Raw genomic sequence first — 19,432 nt, 5'->3', positions numbered from 1 at the left:
ATCATAAACTTTGACACTGTATATGACATGAGTTTTATGATTTAGAAATGTGAAGTGTACATTTGGACTCACGGGTGTTTGGCTTCCTTTTATGACATCCAAGCAGTATTTTTTATAATCCTCAATGTCCTGTCTTTCCAAATACATAGAGTAATCTTAATTTACAGCATTTCCCTCACTCAGCCAACCCAAAACATTTCTAAAGTTCTCCAATTACTGGGAGGGATGGGGCCAACTTCTTGTCGGGCGCAGTTCTGTCAGTCAAAACCCATACAGTGCTGTGAAGTGCAGAGCCAGATATCTGGCGTCATGTATAGCATGTTACTGTACAGCCACTATGCTTAAATTTAAGCACTTATTAGTGCCCAAATCTGCCATTTTCAACTGAGTGTAAAGGGCTACGATAAGACAGCGAGACTGAAGTTCTCTCTCAAGTCTCGGAAGGACTGCCCCAAAAAGGGGCCCCTTTGTCTCTTAGAAAACACGAGGTAAGGCAATGAGGGCCACCGCGGAATAAACCATACAATTACTCAGCCCGAGGAGGTTAGAGTGATGGCGCTCCTTTGGGTACTGAGGTTTCTGCCTAGTTTACTTTGGCCTCGTGGGTAGCTCAGCAAGTTCAATGAACAGTACCATAAGAAAAAATATGTTATTCTGTATTTTGTTTATTTGTTTGTCTGTTTAAATAACATATTCTTTGATTCAGCGAGTCAAAGATGACCCTGAGATGTGCGAGTCTGTCTGATCGTGAGAAAACAGTCAGCTTCTTACACTGCCAAGAAGGAAACCAGGAGAAACACAATATTCAGTCCTTTTGGCCAAATAGAATAAACATTTTAAAAAACAGCTCCCTTAGCAGAGGAGCGCCCCTGTTAACTGTTTGGGAAATGAAACAGGCTCATGTGGAGCAGGAGTCCTATTTCATACATGCTCCAGTGGTTACTCTTGGCTAGTGTTGAAAGAGGGGTGGAACCCCTTTGCCGGAGCTCACCCATGGGGACACAATAGTTCTGCAAGACCCCACCTCCGCCCCTCACACCCATGAGCGGGACTGGAGGGGAGGGGCGTGGACCAGGTCCAGAGTTTGGATCCCAACAATGCCAGCAGATTTCACCCACCAACCTGTCAAATGTAATAACAATCCACACAAGAGGTCGCGACACTGATCAGCGCGGGCCTCATAAATGAAACAGCCGACATTAGGGCGTTGTTATGGAACCGTGATTCTCTGTGATGTGTTTCCACAGACACAAAGGCACACACCCTGGGGTTGTTTAGATGTTATTAATAAACCATTGTAGATTTTGCGGCTTACCTCAAAAATAGTCAGGTACAACAGCTCATCAAACTCTCGTTCCCTGGTCTATGATCACTCCTCACACAGACATTATATTTCCATAAATTCTTATCCAGATGTATTTTTATATTCTTAATCCTGACTCATGGCTGACAGCAATATTCCATGTACACCCAGAAACAGAGACAATCGTCCTTTCTCCTCTGCCTCTCTTGGTCACATGTAGACTCACCGAGCCGGCTCTGTTTTTCCCGGCAGGCGGTTGCCACATTGGTCAGATCCCTATATTTCTCAGCCAGCTGGAGTTTGCCGTTGTTGAGGCGGGGGTCGCCTGGCGAGGCTCTCCTCGGCCAAGCTCCGGTTGGAGGTCAGCAGAATCTCTCTGTCCACCTGCAGCTCCTGAAACTGGAGACAGGCATGGAGTCAGAACCCTGAGAATGTACAGCTCAGCACACACAAAGAAAAGGTAAATGGATTAACTGAATCAATAACAGACTGTGATGGTAGGGTGCCATGTTTAAAATAGTATTCCAGTAATACAGGTGTACGTGTATCAACCTACTTATAGCATCTTGATTAATAGGAGTCTAAAGTTGGCACAACAGTTGGAAATGTACATATTTATTTAGCTATTTAAAGATTGATGTTTACAAATCTGCTCAACTGAGCCTTCACAGAATTCATAGTTAAATAAAAAATGTGTCAAGCTTCAATAGATCTTCAAGGTTAACCTCACTCTGCAGGAAATGCTCTACACACTGAGTTTGAAATGTATTGAGCTGGGAAATGTTTTCTCATAGGGTTTGAGCAGAGAAAGCAACAGCAAAGGGGTTAGTCAGTGTGGAAAGTATGAAATTGTGAGAAACAGCAGGGTCATTGAAGGCCAGAAACACAGGAAGGAACAAGGGTTTACTGTATATACATGAATGTTTGATGGTGAGTTACTTAAGAACAAAAACCTGTTCCAAGGTGTGAACTTCAACCAGTAGGGCTATAGTAAATATTGAATATATCAAAGGACTTTCCCAGTCAGGGTTAATAAAACTGAGGGCCCTTGATACTTCATTTCATGTGACGGTTAAGTCAAGATGTGTTAAACAAGATCAATAAAAGTTTATGTTAAAAAAAGAACTTATAGGCCACATTCCCAAACCAATGTGACTTTCCACCTCTGGCAAATAGCGGACTTTGAATTCCTGGTCAAGAGCCTCGCTCATGTTACACATGGACCGCATGATACGCTTGTGGCTTTGGCATACACACGGGGAGGATTCAGTTGATGACTTGGCACTAGCGAAGTAACATTTTGCTTACTTCACATATCAGCCCTTTAAAGTTGTTAAAAAACCAAACTCAAGACTAAAGTCAGGCTATTGCTTACACTTTCAAGAATCTTCACACCACAGGCAAGAAAATGTATACATGTAGAGTCATTAATAGTGACAGTTCCACAGACTAACGCCTCGATCAGACCGACAGCATCATTGCATCAATACTGCGTAATACATGTTTCTAACTTTTTCATGATCTAATCCAACATTTTTGTGGATATATTGTACCAGTCAAAAGTTTTGACACACCTACTCATTCAACGGTTTTTCTTAATTTTCAAAATTTTCTACACTGTAGAATAGTAGTGAAAACATCAAAACTATGAAATAACACATATGGAATCATGTAGTAATCAAAAAAGTGTTAAACAAATTAAAATATATTCTATATTTGAGATTCTTCAAAGTAGCCACCCTTTGCCTTGATGGCAGCTTTGCACACTCTTGGCATTCTCTCAACCAGCTTCATGAGGTAGTCACCTGGAATGTATTTCTTGCTTTTCCAACAGTCTTGAAGGAGTTCCCATATGCTGAGCACTTGTTGGCTGCTTTTCCTTCACTCTGCAGTCCAACTCATCCCAAACCATCTCATTTAGGTTGAGGTCGGGTGATTGTGGAGTTCAGGTCATCTGATGCAGCACTCCATCACTCTCCTTCTTGGCGAAATAGCCCTTACACAGCCTGGAGGTGTCATTGTCCTGTTGAAAAACAAATGATAGTTCCACTAAGTGCAAACCAGATGGGATGGCGTATCGCTGCAGAATGCTGTGGTAGCCATGCTGGTTAAGTGTACCTTGAATTCTAAATACATCACAGACAGTGCCACCAGCAAAGCACCATCACACCTCCTCCTCCATGCTTCACGATGGGAACCACACATGCAGAGATCATCCGTTCCTCTACTCTGTCTCACAAAGACAAGCCGGTTGGAACCAAAAAACTCATATTTGGACTCATCAGACCAAAGGACAGATTTCCACCGGTCTAATGTCAATTGCTTGTGGCTCAAGCAAGTCTCTTCTTATTATTGGTGTCCTTTAGTCGTGGTTTCTTAGCAGAAATTCGACCATGAAGGCCTGATTCCCGCTGTCTCCTCTGAACAGTTGATGTTGAGATGTGTCTGTGACTTGAACTCTGTGAAGCATTTATTTGGGCTGCAATCTGAGGTGCAGTTAACTCTAATGAACTTATCCTCTGCAGCAGAGGTAACTCTGGGTCTTCCTTTCCTGTGGTGGTCCTCATGAGAGCCAGTTTCATCATAGTGCTTGATGGGTTTTGCGACTGCACTTTAATAAATGTTCACAAATTTTCCATATTGACTGACATTCATGTCTTAAAGAAATGATGGACTGTCGTTTCTCTTTGCTTATTTGAGCTGTTCTTGCCATAATATGGACTTGGTATTTTACCAAATAGGGCTATCTTCTGTATACCCACCCTACCATGTCACAACACAACTGATTGTCTCAAACACATTAATTAACTTTTAATAAGGCACAACTGTTAATTGAAATACATTCCAGGTGACTACCTCATGAAGCTGGTTGACAGAATGCCAACAATATGCAAAGCTGTCATCAAGGCAAAGGGTGGCTACTTTGAAGAATATAAAATATATTTTGATTTGTTTAACACTTTTTGGTTACTACATGATTCCATATGTGTTATTTCATCGTTTTGATGTCTTCATTATTATTCTACAATGTAGAAAATAGTAAAAACAAAGAAAAACCCTGGAATGAGTAGGTGTGTCCAAACTTTTGACTTAAAAGTAAGCAAAAATAATGATGCACACCTGTCACCATCGTTGCTCGCACCTGCGCGACATCAGACTCACCTAGACTCCATCACCTCCCGGTATTCAGGGAGGTGATGGAGTCTAGGTGAGTCTGATGTCGCGCAGGTGCGAGCAACGATGGTGACAGGTGTGCATCATAACGAGCAGCCTGGTGACCTAGAGGCCGGAGAGGGAGCACACGTGACAAGGGTGATGACAACTAGGGTATTAACTTCAGATAGACTGATTATAGATTTTTGTAATTATATAAGGATATTCTTTCCCATGCATTAAATTAAACTGAAACAGTAAATGACTCCACCAATGCAACAGACATAAGGTTCAAGATGTATATTACCACATTTTCAATGTACCACATCAAAATAAATACAAATAATGAACCCTAATGAGTCGTGCACAACCCATGTCCAAATTACTTGCAAGCTTGCTTAGACCTGTTGGAGCGTGTTGGAGCTAAAAAAAAAAATCACTACACATAAAGTCCCGAAGTACCCCACCGTTGTGGTTACTCACTCGTAGACATTTCCTCAGCGAGGTAACATATAGCAGTTCCGTGCAGGTGTCACAAGATCCACAGCAAGCGCAGCTATCAATGCTGACAGTACTCCTTAGCAGCAACAGATATCCCATAGAAACATGAACTCGTTAATCTTCCACAAGCAATTCTCTCCAAGTCTCGCACGATGCTAGGCTAACCTCGAGCTGTCAAATACCTCCACGATGAGACGGTACGTCGTTAGCTTCAGTCTCCACTAAGTCTTTCTTTAACAAAATAATAACTCTATTATAAAATCAAATCAGTATTTCCCTTCAAAACTCAGTAGACATGGGTTTTGTTATACTTTTATCATCATCTTTTATAGTTTTTCTTCACCAACACTGATAATGTCTCTTTCCCCCAGGCCTCCTGTTAACGAGGTCAACTCTCCTATTGGCCACAGCTTAACAAGCTACCTTGTTGGTCAAAATGTTTACTTAAAAGTAAACCAACCTATTCACTTGTACATTAAATAAATATTTATTAAAAAGAAATGCATTAACGACATTACAATTCAGGAGCAATTCGATCACCTTTTTAAATCTAATACCAATTAATTATAACAAATAAACTCTATACTTGGTTTTAACAAGGTTATTACACTACTAATTATCAATAGTGGGAACAAGCTGAAAAGAATAGACCGTGAGCTGGTGGTGGGAAGTTGATGTGACAAGTGACAGACAAACAGACAAAGGCTGCAGGTCCACCTGTGACCACAGCAATCTTGACCACATAAGCAAGCTGCATTACGCAATACACACAATACGTTGAGCCAGAACACAGTGTAACTCTTCTGCGATTTCTTGCCTAAGGAATTCTTCCTTTTTTTCATCTTTTTCCCTCTCCTCTGGCCAAATGAGAATCAGATGTTTTGTGGAGGAAGGACGGACTCCCAACCATCCTGCTTTGTTGGTGCAGCTGGAGTGTTGGTACAGTATGTGTGTGTGTGGTGACAAGAAGGTGAACATTCCACCCTCCTTCCATCATTGGACAGCTGCTAAGGCTGTAGAAGGGGATAAAAGGGGGAGGAACGATTGGCTTCAAAACATGCCTGTTGTACATGAGGGTTAATTTAAATCGGGTGCTTTTGAGATTTCCTCTGTAAATAATATGGATAAATTCATCTAAACATCAAAATAGGTGTTCGGCAATTTAACTGATTTAAACATCTGTTGATCTGAGCAGCACCTGCTTTATCCCCAATTGAAGAAAAAGTAACATATTTCTGAGTTTCACCCATGAGGCTCAAGAAGAGGGGTTTTACGGCTTCCTCTACCGAGCGGCTGCTGCTCTGCTAAAGCATTTAAGAGCTCTAACATACCCCACTGGTGCAGCTCTACTGTCATCCTGTCAACATCATGCCTCTGCTAAGCAAAGACAAGGCCCCTTTCCACCCCCAAATCCCCTGACAACTGCTCAGTTTCCTGCTGGCATTGATGTGCCCAATCTTTCCCATGACCATTAGCTGGTGAGTTTGCACACAGTTACAGCAGCGAAAACCCAGCCTGAGGGGTGGGCCGTCTGCCTTAAGAGGCTTTTCGAAGCAACTATCTACACATTCATGTGCAATTTTCTTTGAACTACCAGCTAGCGGGAGAGCAGCAGACAAAAGCCTTTCATATACACTACCGGTCAAAATGTTTTTTAGTTTTTTTACTATTTTCTACATTGTAGACTAATAGTGAAGACGTCAAAACTATGAAATGACACATGGAATCATGTAGTAACCAAAAAAGTGTTAAACAAATCAAAATATATTTTATATTTGAGATTCTTCAAATAGACACCCTTTGCCTTGATGACAGCTTTGCACATTCTTGGCATTCTCTCAACCAGCTTCACCTGGAATGCTTTTCCAACAGTCTTGAGGGAGTTCCCACATATGCTGAGCACTTGTTGGCTGCTTTTCCTTCACTCTGCGGTCTGACTCATCCCAAACCATCTCAATTTGGTTGGTTTGGGGACTGTGTAGGCCAGGTCATCTGATGCAGCACTCAATCACTCTCCTTCTTGGTAAAATAGCCCTTACACGCCTGGCGTGTGTGTTGGGTCATTGTCCTGTTGAAAAACAAATCCTAGTCCCACTAAGCCCTAACCAGATGGGATGGTGTATCGCTGCAGAATGCTGTGGTAGCCATGCTGGTTAACTGTACCTTGAATTCTAAATAAATCACCAGCAAAGCACCCCCACACCATAACACCTCCTCCTCCATGCTTTACGGTGGGAAATATACATGCAGAAATCATCCGTTCACCCACACCGCGTCTCACAAAGAAACAGCGGTTGGAACCTAAAATCTCCAATTTGGTCTCCAGACAAAAGAACACACCTCCATCTCTAGCTAAGTTATAAAATATGATCTTACAGTGTTAGGTTTCACAAGGCAAATCAGAGAAACAGATCGTAATTTTGGTGTGCATAGAAAGGAGACATGAGCAATGTTCCCTCTAAACTGTGTGCGGGCACACAGCTCCCCGGGACTGCTATGCAGAATAAATATAAGCCCGCACAGAGAAACACGAGATTGAACTTCACTCAACTTTTTAGAGTTTTCCCCGTTAGTTAACACTATCAACGGTTCCCTTTACTGTGGGAATTGTGATCAAATTAACACAATATTAGCCACTTTCAATGCAACATACCAAAACAAAATGAACTATGCAAGACTTAGTATACAAAACTAACTATGCAAGAGATTTTGTTGTAGGGAGAATGCATCTGAGTAGGATTCTATTGCATTGACAGGCACGACTCAGGCCCATACTCTACACAGACCGGTATGCCATAACCAATCAGAGCTGCAGCAGGCCTATATACAAATAGACGATTGTCATATATGGATCTGTGCCATTCACGTTGAGCTGGACTGTGTTTACAGCATGAGCGGTCCTGAGTAGATGTGCTTGTTTTGAGATCAAAGCCAGAGCTACATGTAGTGAAGAATGCACAGTTGTGCATTTGTTAATATCCTTTGCTAGTTACTGAGTTATTAGCCCAGTTACAGATAAGTTGTAGTCAGCAATGGGTGAATGATTGCTTCCTATAAAACGTGCATTTCAACTTTCAAAAAAGCAAGTCAGGTAAAGAGCTTTTTTGTCTTAAAGGGGCAGTGTTGTATTTTGAGACTTGAATAAGCTTGAATAAGCTAAGTAGCCAATTGGCAGAGGGTAGCATAATTTCCCTTATTATCTGTAATAACGGCATGGGAATAATAATGCATTTTATTTTGTGAAGTGGTTTCTTGCATCAAACAACACAACATTTCCAGTCACCTCCTTGTCTGAAGGACAAGTGGATAAACAAGTTAATGTCAAGCGCTGCATGTTTTTTTTCAAATGTCTCATAGAATGTAGACCTACATTGAACACACATTGGCTGCTACTGTAGGCTGAAGATTGAACAGCTATTTCCATGTTAAAATGATATGGGATGCATTTTCTCCATTGTTTTTGATTGTGGCCCACTGATAGTCCTACATTATGATCAAATAGCCTTAGAAGCCTACTTAAAACTGTTACTTAAAGCGGGTACAGCCTCAGTGTCCACAGTAAACGGGTCCCAGAAGTTTTCACAACGTTCAAGTTTGCGCTCAGCAGACCTGAAATTTGCTCAGTGATAAACTTTTTTGAGGGAACATAGGTCATGAATGCATAAAGGTGAAGTGTGACGAGGCAAATTTTCTTCACAATAAACAAACATAGGATCATTCTGTTCAGAACAACCCAGGGTATGACGCTATGTCATCTTGTAGCTGTACATCAAACATAGTGATCATAAACTTTGACACTGTATATGACATGAGTTTTATGATTTAGAAATGTGAAGTGTACATTTGGACTCACGGGTGTTTGGCTTCCTTTTATGACATCCAAGCAGTATTTTTTATAATCCTCAATGTCCTGTCTTTCCAAATACATAGAGTAATCTTAATTTACAGCATTTCCCTCACTCAGCCAACCCAAAACATTTCTAAAGTTCTCCAATTACTGGGAGGGATGGGGCCAACTTCTTGTCGGGCGCAGTTCTGTCAGTCAAAACCCATACAGTGCTGTGAAGTGCAGAGCCAGATATCTGGCGTCATGTATAGCATGTTACTGTACAGCCACTATGCTTAAATTTAAGCACTTATTAGTGCCCAAATCTGCCATTTTCAACTGAGTGTAAAGGGCTACGATAAGACAGCGAGACTGAAGTTCTCTCTCAAGTCTCGGAAGGACTGCCCCAAAAAGGGGCCCCTTTGTCTCTTAGAAAACACGAGGTAAGGCAATGAGGGCCACCGCGGAATAAACCATACAATTACTCAGCCCGAGGAGGTTAGAGTGATGGCGCTCCTTTGGGTACTGAGGTTTCTGCCTAGTTTACTTTGGCCTCGTGGGTAGCTCAGCAAGTTCAATGAACAGTACCATAAGAAAAAATATGTTATTCTGTATTTTGTTTATTTGTTTGTCTGTTTAAATAACATATTCTTTGATTCAGCGAGTCAAAGATGACCCTGAGATGTGCGAGTCTGTCTGACCGTGAGAAAACAGTCAGCTTCTTACACTGCCAAGAAGGAAACCAGGAGAAACACAATATTCAGTCCTTTTGGCCAAATAGAATAAACATTTTAAAAAACAGCTCCCTTAGCAGAGGAGCGCCCCTGTTAACTGTTTGGGAAATGAAACAGGCTCATGTGGAGCAGGAGTCCTATTTCATACATGCTCCAGTGGTTACTCTTGGCTAGTGTTGAAAGAGGGGTGGAACCCCTTTGCCGGAGCTCACCCATGGGGACACAATAGTTCTGCAAGACCCCACCTCCGCCCCTCACACCCATGAGCGGGACTGGAGGGGAGGGGGCGTGGACCAGGTCCAGAGTTTGGATCCCAACAATGCCAGCAGATTTCACCCACCAACCTGTCAAATGTAATAACAATCCACACAAGAGGTCGCGACACTGATCAGCGCGGGCCTCATAAATGAAACAGCCGACATTAGGGCGTTGTTATGGAACCGTGATTCTCTGTGATGTGTTTCCACAGACACAAAGGCACACACCCTGGGGTTGTTTAGATGTTATTAATAAACCATTGTAGATTTTGCGGCTTACCTCAAAAATAGTCAGGTACAACAGCTCATCAAACTCTCGTTCCCTGGTCTATGATCACTCCTCACACAGACATTATATTTCCATAAATTCTTATCCAGATGTATTTTTATATTCTTAATCCTGACTCATGGCTGACAGCAATATTCCATGTACACCCAGAAACAGAGACAATCGTCCTTTCTCCTCTGCCTCTCTTGGTCACATGTAGACTCACCGAGCCGGCTCTGTTTTTCCCGGCAGGCGGTTGCCACATTGGTCAGATCCCTATATTTCTCAGCCAGCTGGAGTTTGCCGTTGTTGAGGCGGGGTCGCCTGGCGAGGCTCTCCTCGGCCAAGCTCCGGTTGGAGGTCAGCAGAATCTCTCTGTCCACCTGCAGCTCCTGAAACTGGAGACAGGCATGGAGTCAGAACCCTGAGAATGTACAGCTCAGCACACACAAAGAAAAGGTAAATGGATTAACTGAATCAATAACAGACTGTGATGGTAGGGTGCCATGTTTAAAATAGTATTCCAGTAATACAGGTGTACGTGTATCAACCTACTTATAGCATCTTGATTAATAGGAGTCTAAAGTTGGCACAACAGTTGGAAATGTACATATTTATTTAGCTATTTAAAGATTGATGTTTACAAATCTGCTCAACTGAGCCTTCACAGAATTCATAGTTAAATAAAAAATGTGTCAAGCTTCAATAGATCTTCAAGGTTAACCTCACTCTGCAGGAAATGCTCTACACACTGAGTTTGAAATGTATTGAGCTGGGAAATGTTTTCTCATAGGGTTTGAGCAGAGAAAGCAACAGCAAAGGGGTTAGTCAGTGTGGAAAGTATGAAATTGTGAGAAACAGCAGGGTCATTGAAGGCCAGAAACACAGGAAGGAACAAGGGTTTACTGTATATACATGAATGTTTGATGGTGAGTTACTTAAGAACAAAAACCTGTTCCAAGGTGTGAACTTCAACCAGTAGGGCTATAGTAAATATTGAATATATCAAAGGACTTTCCCAGTCAGGGTTAATAAAACTGAGGGCCCTTGATACTTCATTTCATGTGACGGTTAAGTCAAGATGTGTTAAACAAGATCAATAAAAGTTTATGTTAAAAAAAGAACTTATAGGCCACATTCCCAAACCAATGTGACTTTCCACCTCTGGCAAATAGCGGACTTTGAATTCCTGGTCAAGAGCCTCGCTCATGTTACACATGGACCGCATGATACGCTTGTGGCTTTGGCATACACACGGGGAGGATTCAGTTGATGACTTGGCACTAGCGAAGTAACATTTTGCTTACTTCACATATCAGCCCTTTAAAGTTGTTAAAAAACCAAACTCAAGACTAAAGTCAGGCTATTGCTTACACTTTCAAGAATCTTCACACCACAGGCAAGAAAATGTATACATGTAGAGTCATTAATAGTGACAGTTCCACAGACTAACGCCTCGATCAGACCGACAGCATCATTGCATCAATACTGCGTAATACATGTTTCTAACTTTTTCATGATCTAATCCAACATTTTTGTGGATATATTGTACCAGTCAAAAGTTTTGACACACCTACTCATTCAACGGTTTTTCTTAATTTTCAAAATTTTCTACACTGTAGAATAGTAGTGAAAACATCAAAACTATGAAATAACACATATGGAATCATGTAGTAATCAAAAAGTGTTAAACAAATTAAAATATATTCTATATTTGAGATTCTTCAAAGTAGCCACCCTTTGCCTTGATGGCAGCTTTGCACACTCTTGGCATTCTCTCAACCAGCTTCATGAGGTAGTCACCTGGAATGTATTTCTTGCTTTTCCAACAGTCTTGAAGGAGTTCCCATATGCTGAGCACTTGTTGGCTGCTTTTCCTTCACTCTGCAGTCCAACTCATCCCAAACCATCTCATTTAGGTTGAGGTCGGGTGATTGTGGAGTTCAGGTCATCTGATGCAGCACTCCATCACTCTCCTTCTTGGCGAAATAGCCCTTACACAGCCTGGAGGTGTCATTGTCCTGTTGAAAAACAAATGATAGTTCCACTAAGTGCAAACCAGATGGGATGGCGTATCGCTGCAGAATGCTGTGGTAGCCATGCTGGTTAAGTGTACCTTGAATTCTAAATACATCACAGACAGTGCCACCAGCAAAGCACCATCACACCTCCTCCTCCATGCTTCACGATGGGAACCACACATGCAGAGATCATCCGTTCCTCTACTCTGTCTCACAAAGACAAGCCGGTTGGAACCAAAAAACTCATATTTGGACTCATCAGACCAAAGGACAGATTTCCACCGGTCTAATGTCAATTGCTTGTGGCTCAAGCAAGTCTCTTCTTATTATTGGTGTCCTTTAGTCGTGGTTTCTTAGCAGAAATTCGACCATGAAGGCCTGATTCCCGCTGTCTCCTCTGAACAGTTGATGTTGAGATGTGTCTGTGACTTGAACTCTGTGAAGCATTTATTTGGGCTGCAATCTGAGGTGCAGTTAACTCTAATGAACTTATCCTCTGCAGCAGAGGTAACTCTGGGTCTTCCTTTCCTGTGGTGGTCCTCATGAGAGCCAGTTTCATCATAGTGCTTGATGGGTTTTGCGACTGCACTTTAATAAATGTTCACAAATTTTCCATATTGACTGACATTCATGTCTTAAAGAAATGATGGACTGTCGTTTCTCTTTGCTTATTTGAGCTGTTCTTGCCATAATATGGACTTGGTATTTTACCAAATAGGGCTATCTTCTGTATACCCACCCTACCATGTCACAACACAACTGATTGTCTCAAACACATTAATTAACTTTTAATAAGGCACAACTGTTAATTGAAATACATTCCAGGTGACTACCTCATGAAGCTGGTTGACAGAATGCCAACAATATGCAAAGCTGTCATCAAGGCAAAGGGTGGCTACTTTGAAGAATATAAAATATATTTTGATTTGTTTAACACTTTTTTGGTTACTACATGATTCCATATGTGTTATTTCATCGTTTTGATGTCTTCATTATTATTCTACAATGTAGAAAATAGTAAAAACAAAGAAAAACCCTGGAATGAGTAGGTGTGTCCAAACTTTTGACTAGTAATGTATGTGCAACAAAAGTTCAACATTTACCTTTTGCTACTATTTCTGTCAAGTCTATGCATACAATTTGATGCATACGCTGGATAAATAGTGGTTGTGTTTGCCTGCAATGCAATGGTGCAAGGCAAACGCAACATTCCATTGAAAATGTATGTACTTCTGGTGTACCAAAACACAATGGCGCTGTCGGTTTGATCGAGGTGAAAGGTTTCAATTCAACAAAAATGTATTTTGCATTTAAGTAAGTGTCAATATATGGGAATAATCCCCAAACTAAAGGACAATTAGAAAATGTATTGCGACGTATTCCAGCGGACCAGTGGTCAGGACTACTGGTACGTCCAGTGGCATTTTTGCTATGCATCGCTTTAGACCCAATGAGAAAAACACAGTTGCAAGATGAAGGGATTCTGTGGCTTGTCATCTGTAGCTCCGTCCATCTTGTTCCTAAAACGACATTTGCATAGCACAGACAGGATGGCAAACCACAAACCCCACTGTTAACTCAAATTGTCTGAAGTCAAAAGAGCGTGGAGGCTTTTATTGCGATTCGCTATTCTGCCTGAAGTAAAATTATGAATTCTTTAGCTGCCAATTGCACTGTTTAAAACCTCAGGGATATTGTTAACTCTGGCTGAGCTCACCAAAGCATACCGAGGATAAATGGTTTATTTTGTTAAATGATAATGAGATTTTTGCCTCACTTAATACTCTGCTCATGACCAAAAACAGTTTGGCTGTCCTCATGGGGCATGCCTCCACTTGAAATTAATTTGCTTACAGGAATGTGAGAATTTATGTTCATTGCATCATGAACAAACACACAACAAAGTGGGTCAGTTGAAAGTGCTTTAGACTGAAAAAGAGCCAAGGAGGAAGAGTTTCTCAGTGACATTAGAAAGTAGGGTTAAGTGAGGTAAAATGAATGAGACAGAGAGGGCGTACTGTCGCAGTGGCCAAAGGGAATTAGGAGGGAGGATTATTATCTACAGCTTGTATTGGCATGTTTCCCAAGTTACTGAGTCACAATCACTGATAGTGGTCTTTGTCATTGATGCAGCTGGGTAGCATTGAGTTTTCTTGCAGCAGTTATGAAATACTCAGTCAATGGCTCCTCAACATTGGTTTCTTTCGACTTCAGAGTTTACGTATAACCCTCACTTCTCGACTGAAACCACATGAGTTTCTTGCAACAGGAAACCAAAGTGAATGCCACCCCCCAGCCAGAGAAAGTCAGAAACCACTGATCCAATCATAGTGGTCTTCAAGCAAAGGCGTATTGTATGCCTCACACCTCCCAAAATGGAGGGGAATATAGTCTTCTTCGGATTAAATATTTCCATTCCTGCAAGCTGAAACCGCAGAGCAAGATTCTAGATAAGACTTCTTCTTTAATTGGAGCCAGTTCTATGTACAGGGAATGAGAGAACATTTCAAATTGCCCACCTTATCTGAGAAGAGGGTTGAGTCCAAGACTTCTGGCTCAGGGTGATAATCAATTGCTAATTAAAAGCTTCACTCGGCAGTCAGCATGAAGAAGGCTGTTTCGAACTTTGGCCAACTACAAAACTATGTCATCGCTCCCGGGAATCCAGTTCAGTGGAAAGTGTCTGGCTGGACATATCAGGCTTTTTACAAACCCTGCACTGTAATAATCAAAGAAGCTTTGCGGGTCCAAAATACATTTATTTCCCCTTCGATAGTTAAACCCCTAATCGTCTCAGACTTCGAGGTTGAAGAATCACTTTGAAAAAAGTACATTTAGCTATGATAGGCTGAAAGGGGAGGGGAGTGTGCAAGGCTTTAATCTGTGTTCTTTAAAATGATGAATCAAATAGAGGAAAAGAACAAAAAGTCTTAGGAACTTTTTTATCAAGGGCTCCCATTCTCAAATGAATGAAGGGGCCTTCTCAGAACTGCTTAGGACCCAGCCTTCTCCCTCAACATCATCAGAAGGATTGGGTATGTAAGGACATGCAGATGTTTCAGACCACTAACTGACTGACTGTATACAGAAATGAGAAGTATGTCTGTGTGTTACAATGACTAAAAATCCGCTGTGGAGGATGTACTGTACAACATGATAAATGCATAATCTAATGAAGTAGTGATGGCTTGAAATATGATTTCCACTGATCTTAGTCACAACCAACTGGGCATAGATGTCAGTTAAACATCTAGTTTTGATTTACATTTGGTTGAGTTGTCAACTAATGTGAATTCAATGTGAAATCAACAAACAAATTCACTATGTTATTGAATGTATGTTTAAAGTTGGGTGAACAAAACACAATGCCCTTATGTTGATGACGTTTTGCAAATCCAATCAGGTTTCCATGTTGATTTAATGTCATCACATTGAAAAGACGTGAAAACAACGTTGATTCAACCAGTTTTTGCCCACTGGGAAGCCACAGGGAATAAAAGACTGTGGCTTCAATTAGATCATGGCTCTGGACATCACAGCTGCATATGTGATCTCATTTTAGACAGCTCTCTGGGATTACCTTGACCGTCTGATGCTGAGAGGTTAGAATTCAACCCTGAGAAACATCTCATCTACCGTTTTACTGCCGGTCAGATGACACTTTTCAAAGCAACCAATGACGGTGGACACTGGCATGTTGACATGAAAGTCATCAGGAAAATGTGTGACTTATTCCACAGATGTTACCCAAGATACTGTGCATACGCTTTTCCCTTGAACTGTTTCTTGACCAACTTTTCTTTGTCAGGTCAAGATTTAGTTTATGTAGATTTATCTAGTGGGGTGATAAATTATTTCAATATCTTTTCATTGACGACTTAATCTAAACAAGAATATGCCCAACAGGCTACATTTTTCTGGAGTAGTTGTTGATTGCTTTTAAGAATATTGTAACTTTAAAATATATTGTAACTTTAAAATATATAAGCATGAAAAAGATTTTAAAACACATTTTGACTTGTGTGTTTGCTTTGAGGTTGGATTTCCTTTCTGTGTTACGAATCCTCCAAATGTGGGGTTTTTGCTTCTTGTATTCCACTTCTGTATTAATTTTAATTGAGAATTAAATATTTAAAACACTCATTCCATGTAGTAAAATAATCTAAATATTAACATTTAGTCTAGTTATTCATTGTAGGTTTCTGGAGTATATTTTCCATTCCCAAATGCATTCGAACTTTCTAAACTGAGCCCCTCTATTTTTTGTATCTGGGCCAATATCCTGTCTCTTAGGCTTGTCACACCACTTTGTGCATACTTAATTATTGTCATCGGAACAGCTTGAAATATCTGCATTGTCACGTCACAGCAGGCAAGATGGCAAAGTCTACAGGGTATTAAACTACTTCTATGACGCCACACTGTGTGGCCCGCATGCAATTTAGAGAAACCACAAATCTTTGCAGCCCATTTGAAAGTGCTCTAAAGATTCTAGCAGTGTCAAACAGTTCCTGTGATTTTGCTAAAGTGTGATTTAGCTCCAAGTGTTTTTCAATAGTCTCCCTCAACACTGGGCTACTTCAGTCCCTTCACAAGTGTCTTACTGTTCATTTCTCTCACACTTGTGGTTTGTATAATGATCATTTGCAAGGCAATCAGAGCCCCATGTTCTGCGGAATCCGGAGCATTTGGCCCAGAGTCAAAATAAAGCACACAAAGACACTGCAGCTCCACTGTTCTCCCTTGAATTTCCTGTGACTACAAGGACAGCTTATTTCACTCCAAATCCCTGTCATCCATGGCTATTCATAATCGCCAGTGTTTTTCCCTAAACAGGAATAGCATCAGACCTTCCTTTTCCTGCTGTGGCTGCTCCTACCCCTGTTTAGCAAACGGGAGGTCCAGGAGCCCCTGGGACTGTGTGCTTGTGATGATGCACTGGTTGTAAAGAAAACCACCTGACAGTGTTTACCGGCACTGACAAACAACACTTGAAGGGCACTTCAGATTTGGAAAGAAGTACAATGTTGTGTGAACTTCTCGAGTTGAAAATGTACTGATGTGGCAGTTTCTGTGGGTCAATATGTGAAGACACAAGAACTGGATATACAATAAAAATGTATGTGAACCTAGTATAAAATCTAATTGTTTGACATTTGATATTGGGAAATGTATTATACAAACATGATGAATGTGTTATGATTTAATATGCCAGCGTGAGGATACTGGCTCATTTCCCATCAAGTCTGTACAATCTGCAAGAATTTACCAGCTAGATTTGTCTTGGGGGAAAAGGGCTTGAGTGTTGCTCTGCTCCTTCACTGCCATTTGTGGTAAGCTGAGGTGCTCAGGGACTGAGTGTCTTCAAATGGAGCAGTTACAGTGTCCAGATGACTGTAATTTAATTTTCCCAGTTAGTGCTTACTACCCATGTCAAATCCCATGGAGCCAGTAGAGGATAGCAATTATGCCAGTCAGGAGACTGAGAACATTCTCTAGCGGGAGCTAGCCAGTAGCTATTGAGAGGTGGGCTATATACACAAGCATCCATCTTATTGTGCCATTAATGACCCTTTCAGAGCTGTTGCCCTTGGAGACCCCAAAGTGTTAATGAATTGAAGCGCTGCTCACCAGTGGATCATAGGGGCTGTGGAGCCAGCCCCTACAATGAGCTCAACTACCACTACCACATGCTCACATGTCAGCCAACCATGCATATGTGAGCTTTATTAAACTAACAATGGCAACTGCAGGAAAAACAATGGGAGGGGGGCACACCCAGACACCCTACTGATGTTTAGTTACACAAACTGTAAATGAGAATTGTGTGTGAATGTCTCAACTAACCAGTATAAGCTTATTACTGGCATGTAACATTTTATAAATGTATGTTCAATCAAATGTCTTGGTCAAGTCGAATGCAGCTGCTACTACAACCATTACTGAAATCCCTAACATGCCTCTAGCTAAGTAATTCTGATCCAGTTCCTTGGGAGCATTCCATGGCCTCTCTCAGTGAGATGCAACCACTTTGGAAACATCTCTCTAATTCATTCGCTGCAGCAGTGAGGCAGGTTTCAAATGTCATGTCTCGATCTGAATTGGACACATGCGCATCCAGTCCCAAATGAATAATGATTTTCTCTCTGTCCAAGAATGAATGCCACACCTGATGAGTTCAAGCAGAGGGCTATGTACCATGAATCACAATTATTTTTTGAACTGTGCAAGACAAATAGAACAAGAACAAACTGCCCTAGTAATTTAACATTACATCTAGGAATAGATGTTCTAGTGAGGAATAAGACAGAAAGACAGAAAGAGGTGTATTTGCATTTAAATGTGCGTGTGTGTGGGACAGAGAGACCGATTATATGTTTTCAAAGGAACATTTTAGTGCCTTTATAGCATTTTGAATAGGTTGATCCTGCAGCTCACTGAACATGTCCTGTATGGCAAGGTGTATGGCAAGCAGGAATTCCCTGTTCATGTTGATTGGTATGGAAAAACATTCTGTAAAAAACGAATGGAATGTGAACAATGCCAATTGAACATACTATTTACATTCACGTAAACTCTATCGGATTGAAGGAGAACGTGGAGGAAAACATTGAAGGCTTTTCCCATTGGAAGCCACGCACAATAATATAGTGTCATAGGAGGATAATAAAGCGGCTCATGCCTTGCCTATAGCCTACATGATGTGCCATACGATGAGGCATCAAAGCAATTATTTCGCGCTCTATAGAAATCAGCAGAGAACATAATGTTGAGACCTATTTGAGTTTTAATGTAGCCTAATAGTCTGGAAAATGTAATCTCAACCACATGTAATTGACAGATACATTTAGCAAAACTGTGGTTTTATTCGATAGTTATCACATTGTAGAACCAAATACCTTCTCATTGAGTCGGACGATCTGGTCCATTTTTTCTTCATCTTGTAAAAGCTCCTGCAATTCACTGGTGTTTAGAGCCCTATACCCGTCTGGGATAGAGTTCGTGTCCTTAAAATTGGACATTGTATTAATTCACAAGCAGTTCAGACGAGTTCGTTTGTAAGCCCATTTGGTTCCATGTCGTTCGCAGTGAATAGCACAGCCGAACGCGCGTGTTGTGTTGAAGCAGACCGCGTAGCGAGAACGGAACGTTTCTGTTGGCGGAGACAATACAAGATGCAGGGACACATACTTACCACGTTTGCAGTTAATGTAATGTCGCTGACAACCACAGGAAGGCATGGTCGTTTATAAGCAAAGGTTATAAACAGTAATACATCTCTGCCACGATTTTGTTTGGCAGTATTTTATTATTGCATACTGATTGTCCTGTATTTCCTAAATACCCCAAAATGTGTAATAATGATAAT

General features: G+C 41.2%; 2 protein-coding genes across 3 annotated transcripts in view; both read right to left on the bottom strand.

Moving 5' to 3' along the window:
* The window catches only part of LOC106603449 (VPS37D subunit of ESCRT-I), a 40,298-nt gene extending 37,172 nt beyond the window's left edge, over positions 1-3,126 (bottom strand). The window contains exons 1-2 of one of the 2 annotated variants that reach the window (XM_045717163.1): positions 3,109-3,126; positions 1,530-1,702 (exon numbers count right to left, since the gene is read on the bottom strand). The gene's annotated coding sequence lies outside the window, so the exon portion shown is untranslated. Of the gene's footprint in view, positions 1-1,315; positions 1,453-1,529; positions 1,703-3,108 lie in introns of those variants that run through there. The other variant, XM_045717164.1, reaches the window with a different exon arrangement.
* Positions 3,127-9,885: 6,759 nt separating this feature from the next.
* LOC123742475 (vacuolar protein sorting-associated protein 37D-like) lies at positions 9,886-19,277 on the bottom strand. Its single transcript, XM_045717165.1, has 2 exons — positions 18,963-19,277; positions 9,886-10,440 (listed from the first exon to the last, which is right to left on the bottom strand). The coding sequence occupies exons 1-2, from the start codon at positions 19,083-19,085 to the stop codon at positions 10,180-10,182; spliced, it is 384 nt and encodes a 127-aa protein (XP_045573121.1). The 5' UTR covers positions 19,086-19,277; the 3' UTR covers positions 9,886-10,179.
* Between the last annotated feature and the right edge of the window lie 155 nt (positions 19,278-19,432).

Source organism: Salmo salar, chromosome ssa04 (assembly GCF_905237065.1).
Source record: "Salmo salar chromosome ssa04, Ssal_v3.1, whole genome shotgun sequence".
NCBI classification, from domain to species: domain Eukaryota; kingdom Metazoa; phylum Chordata; class Actinopteri; order Salmoniformes; family Salmonidae; genus Salmo; species Salmo salar.
This window is presented reverse-complemented; position numbering and strand designations above follow the sequence as displayed.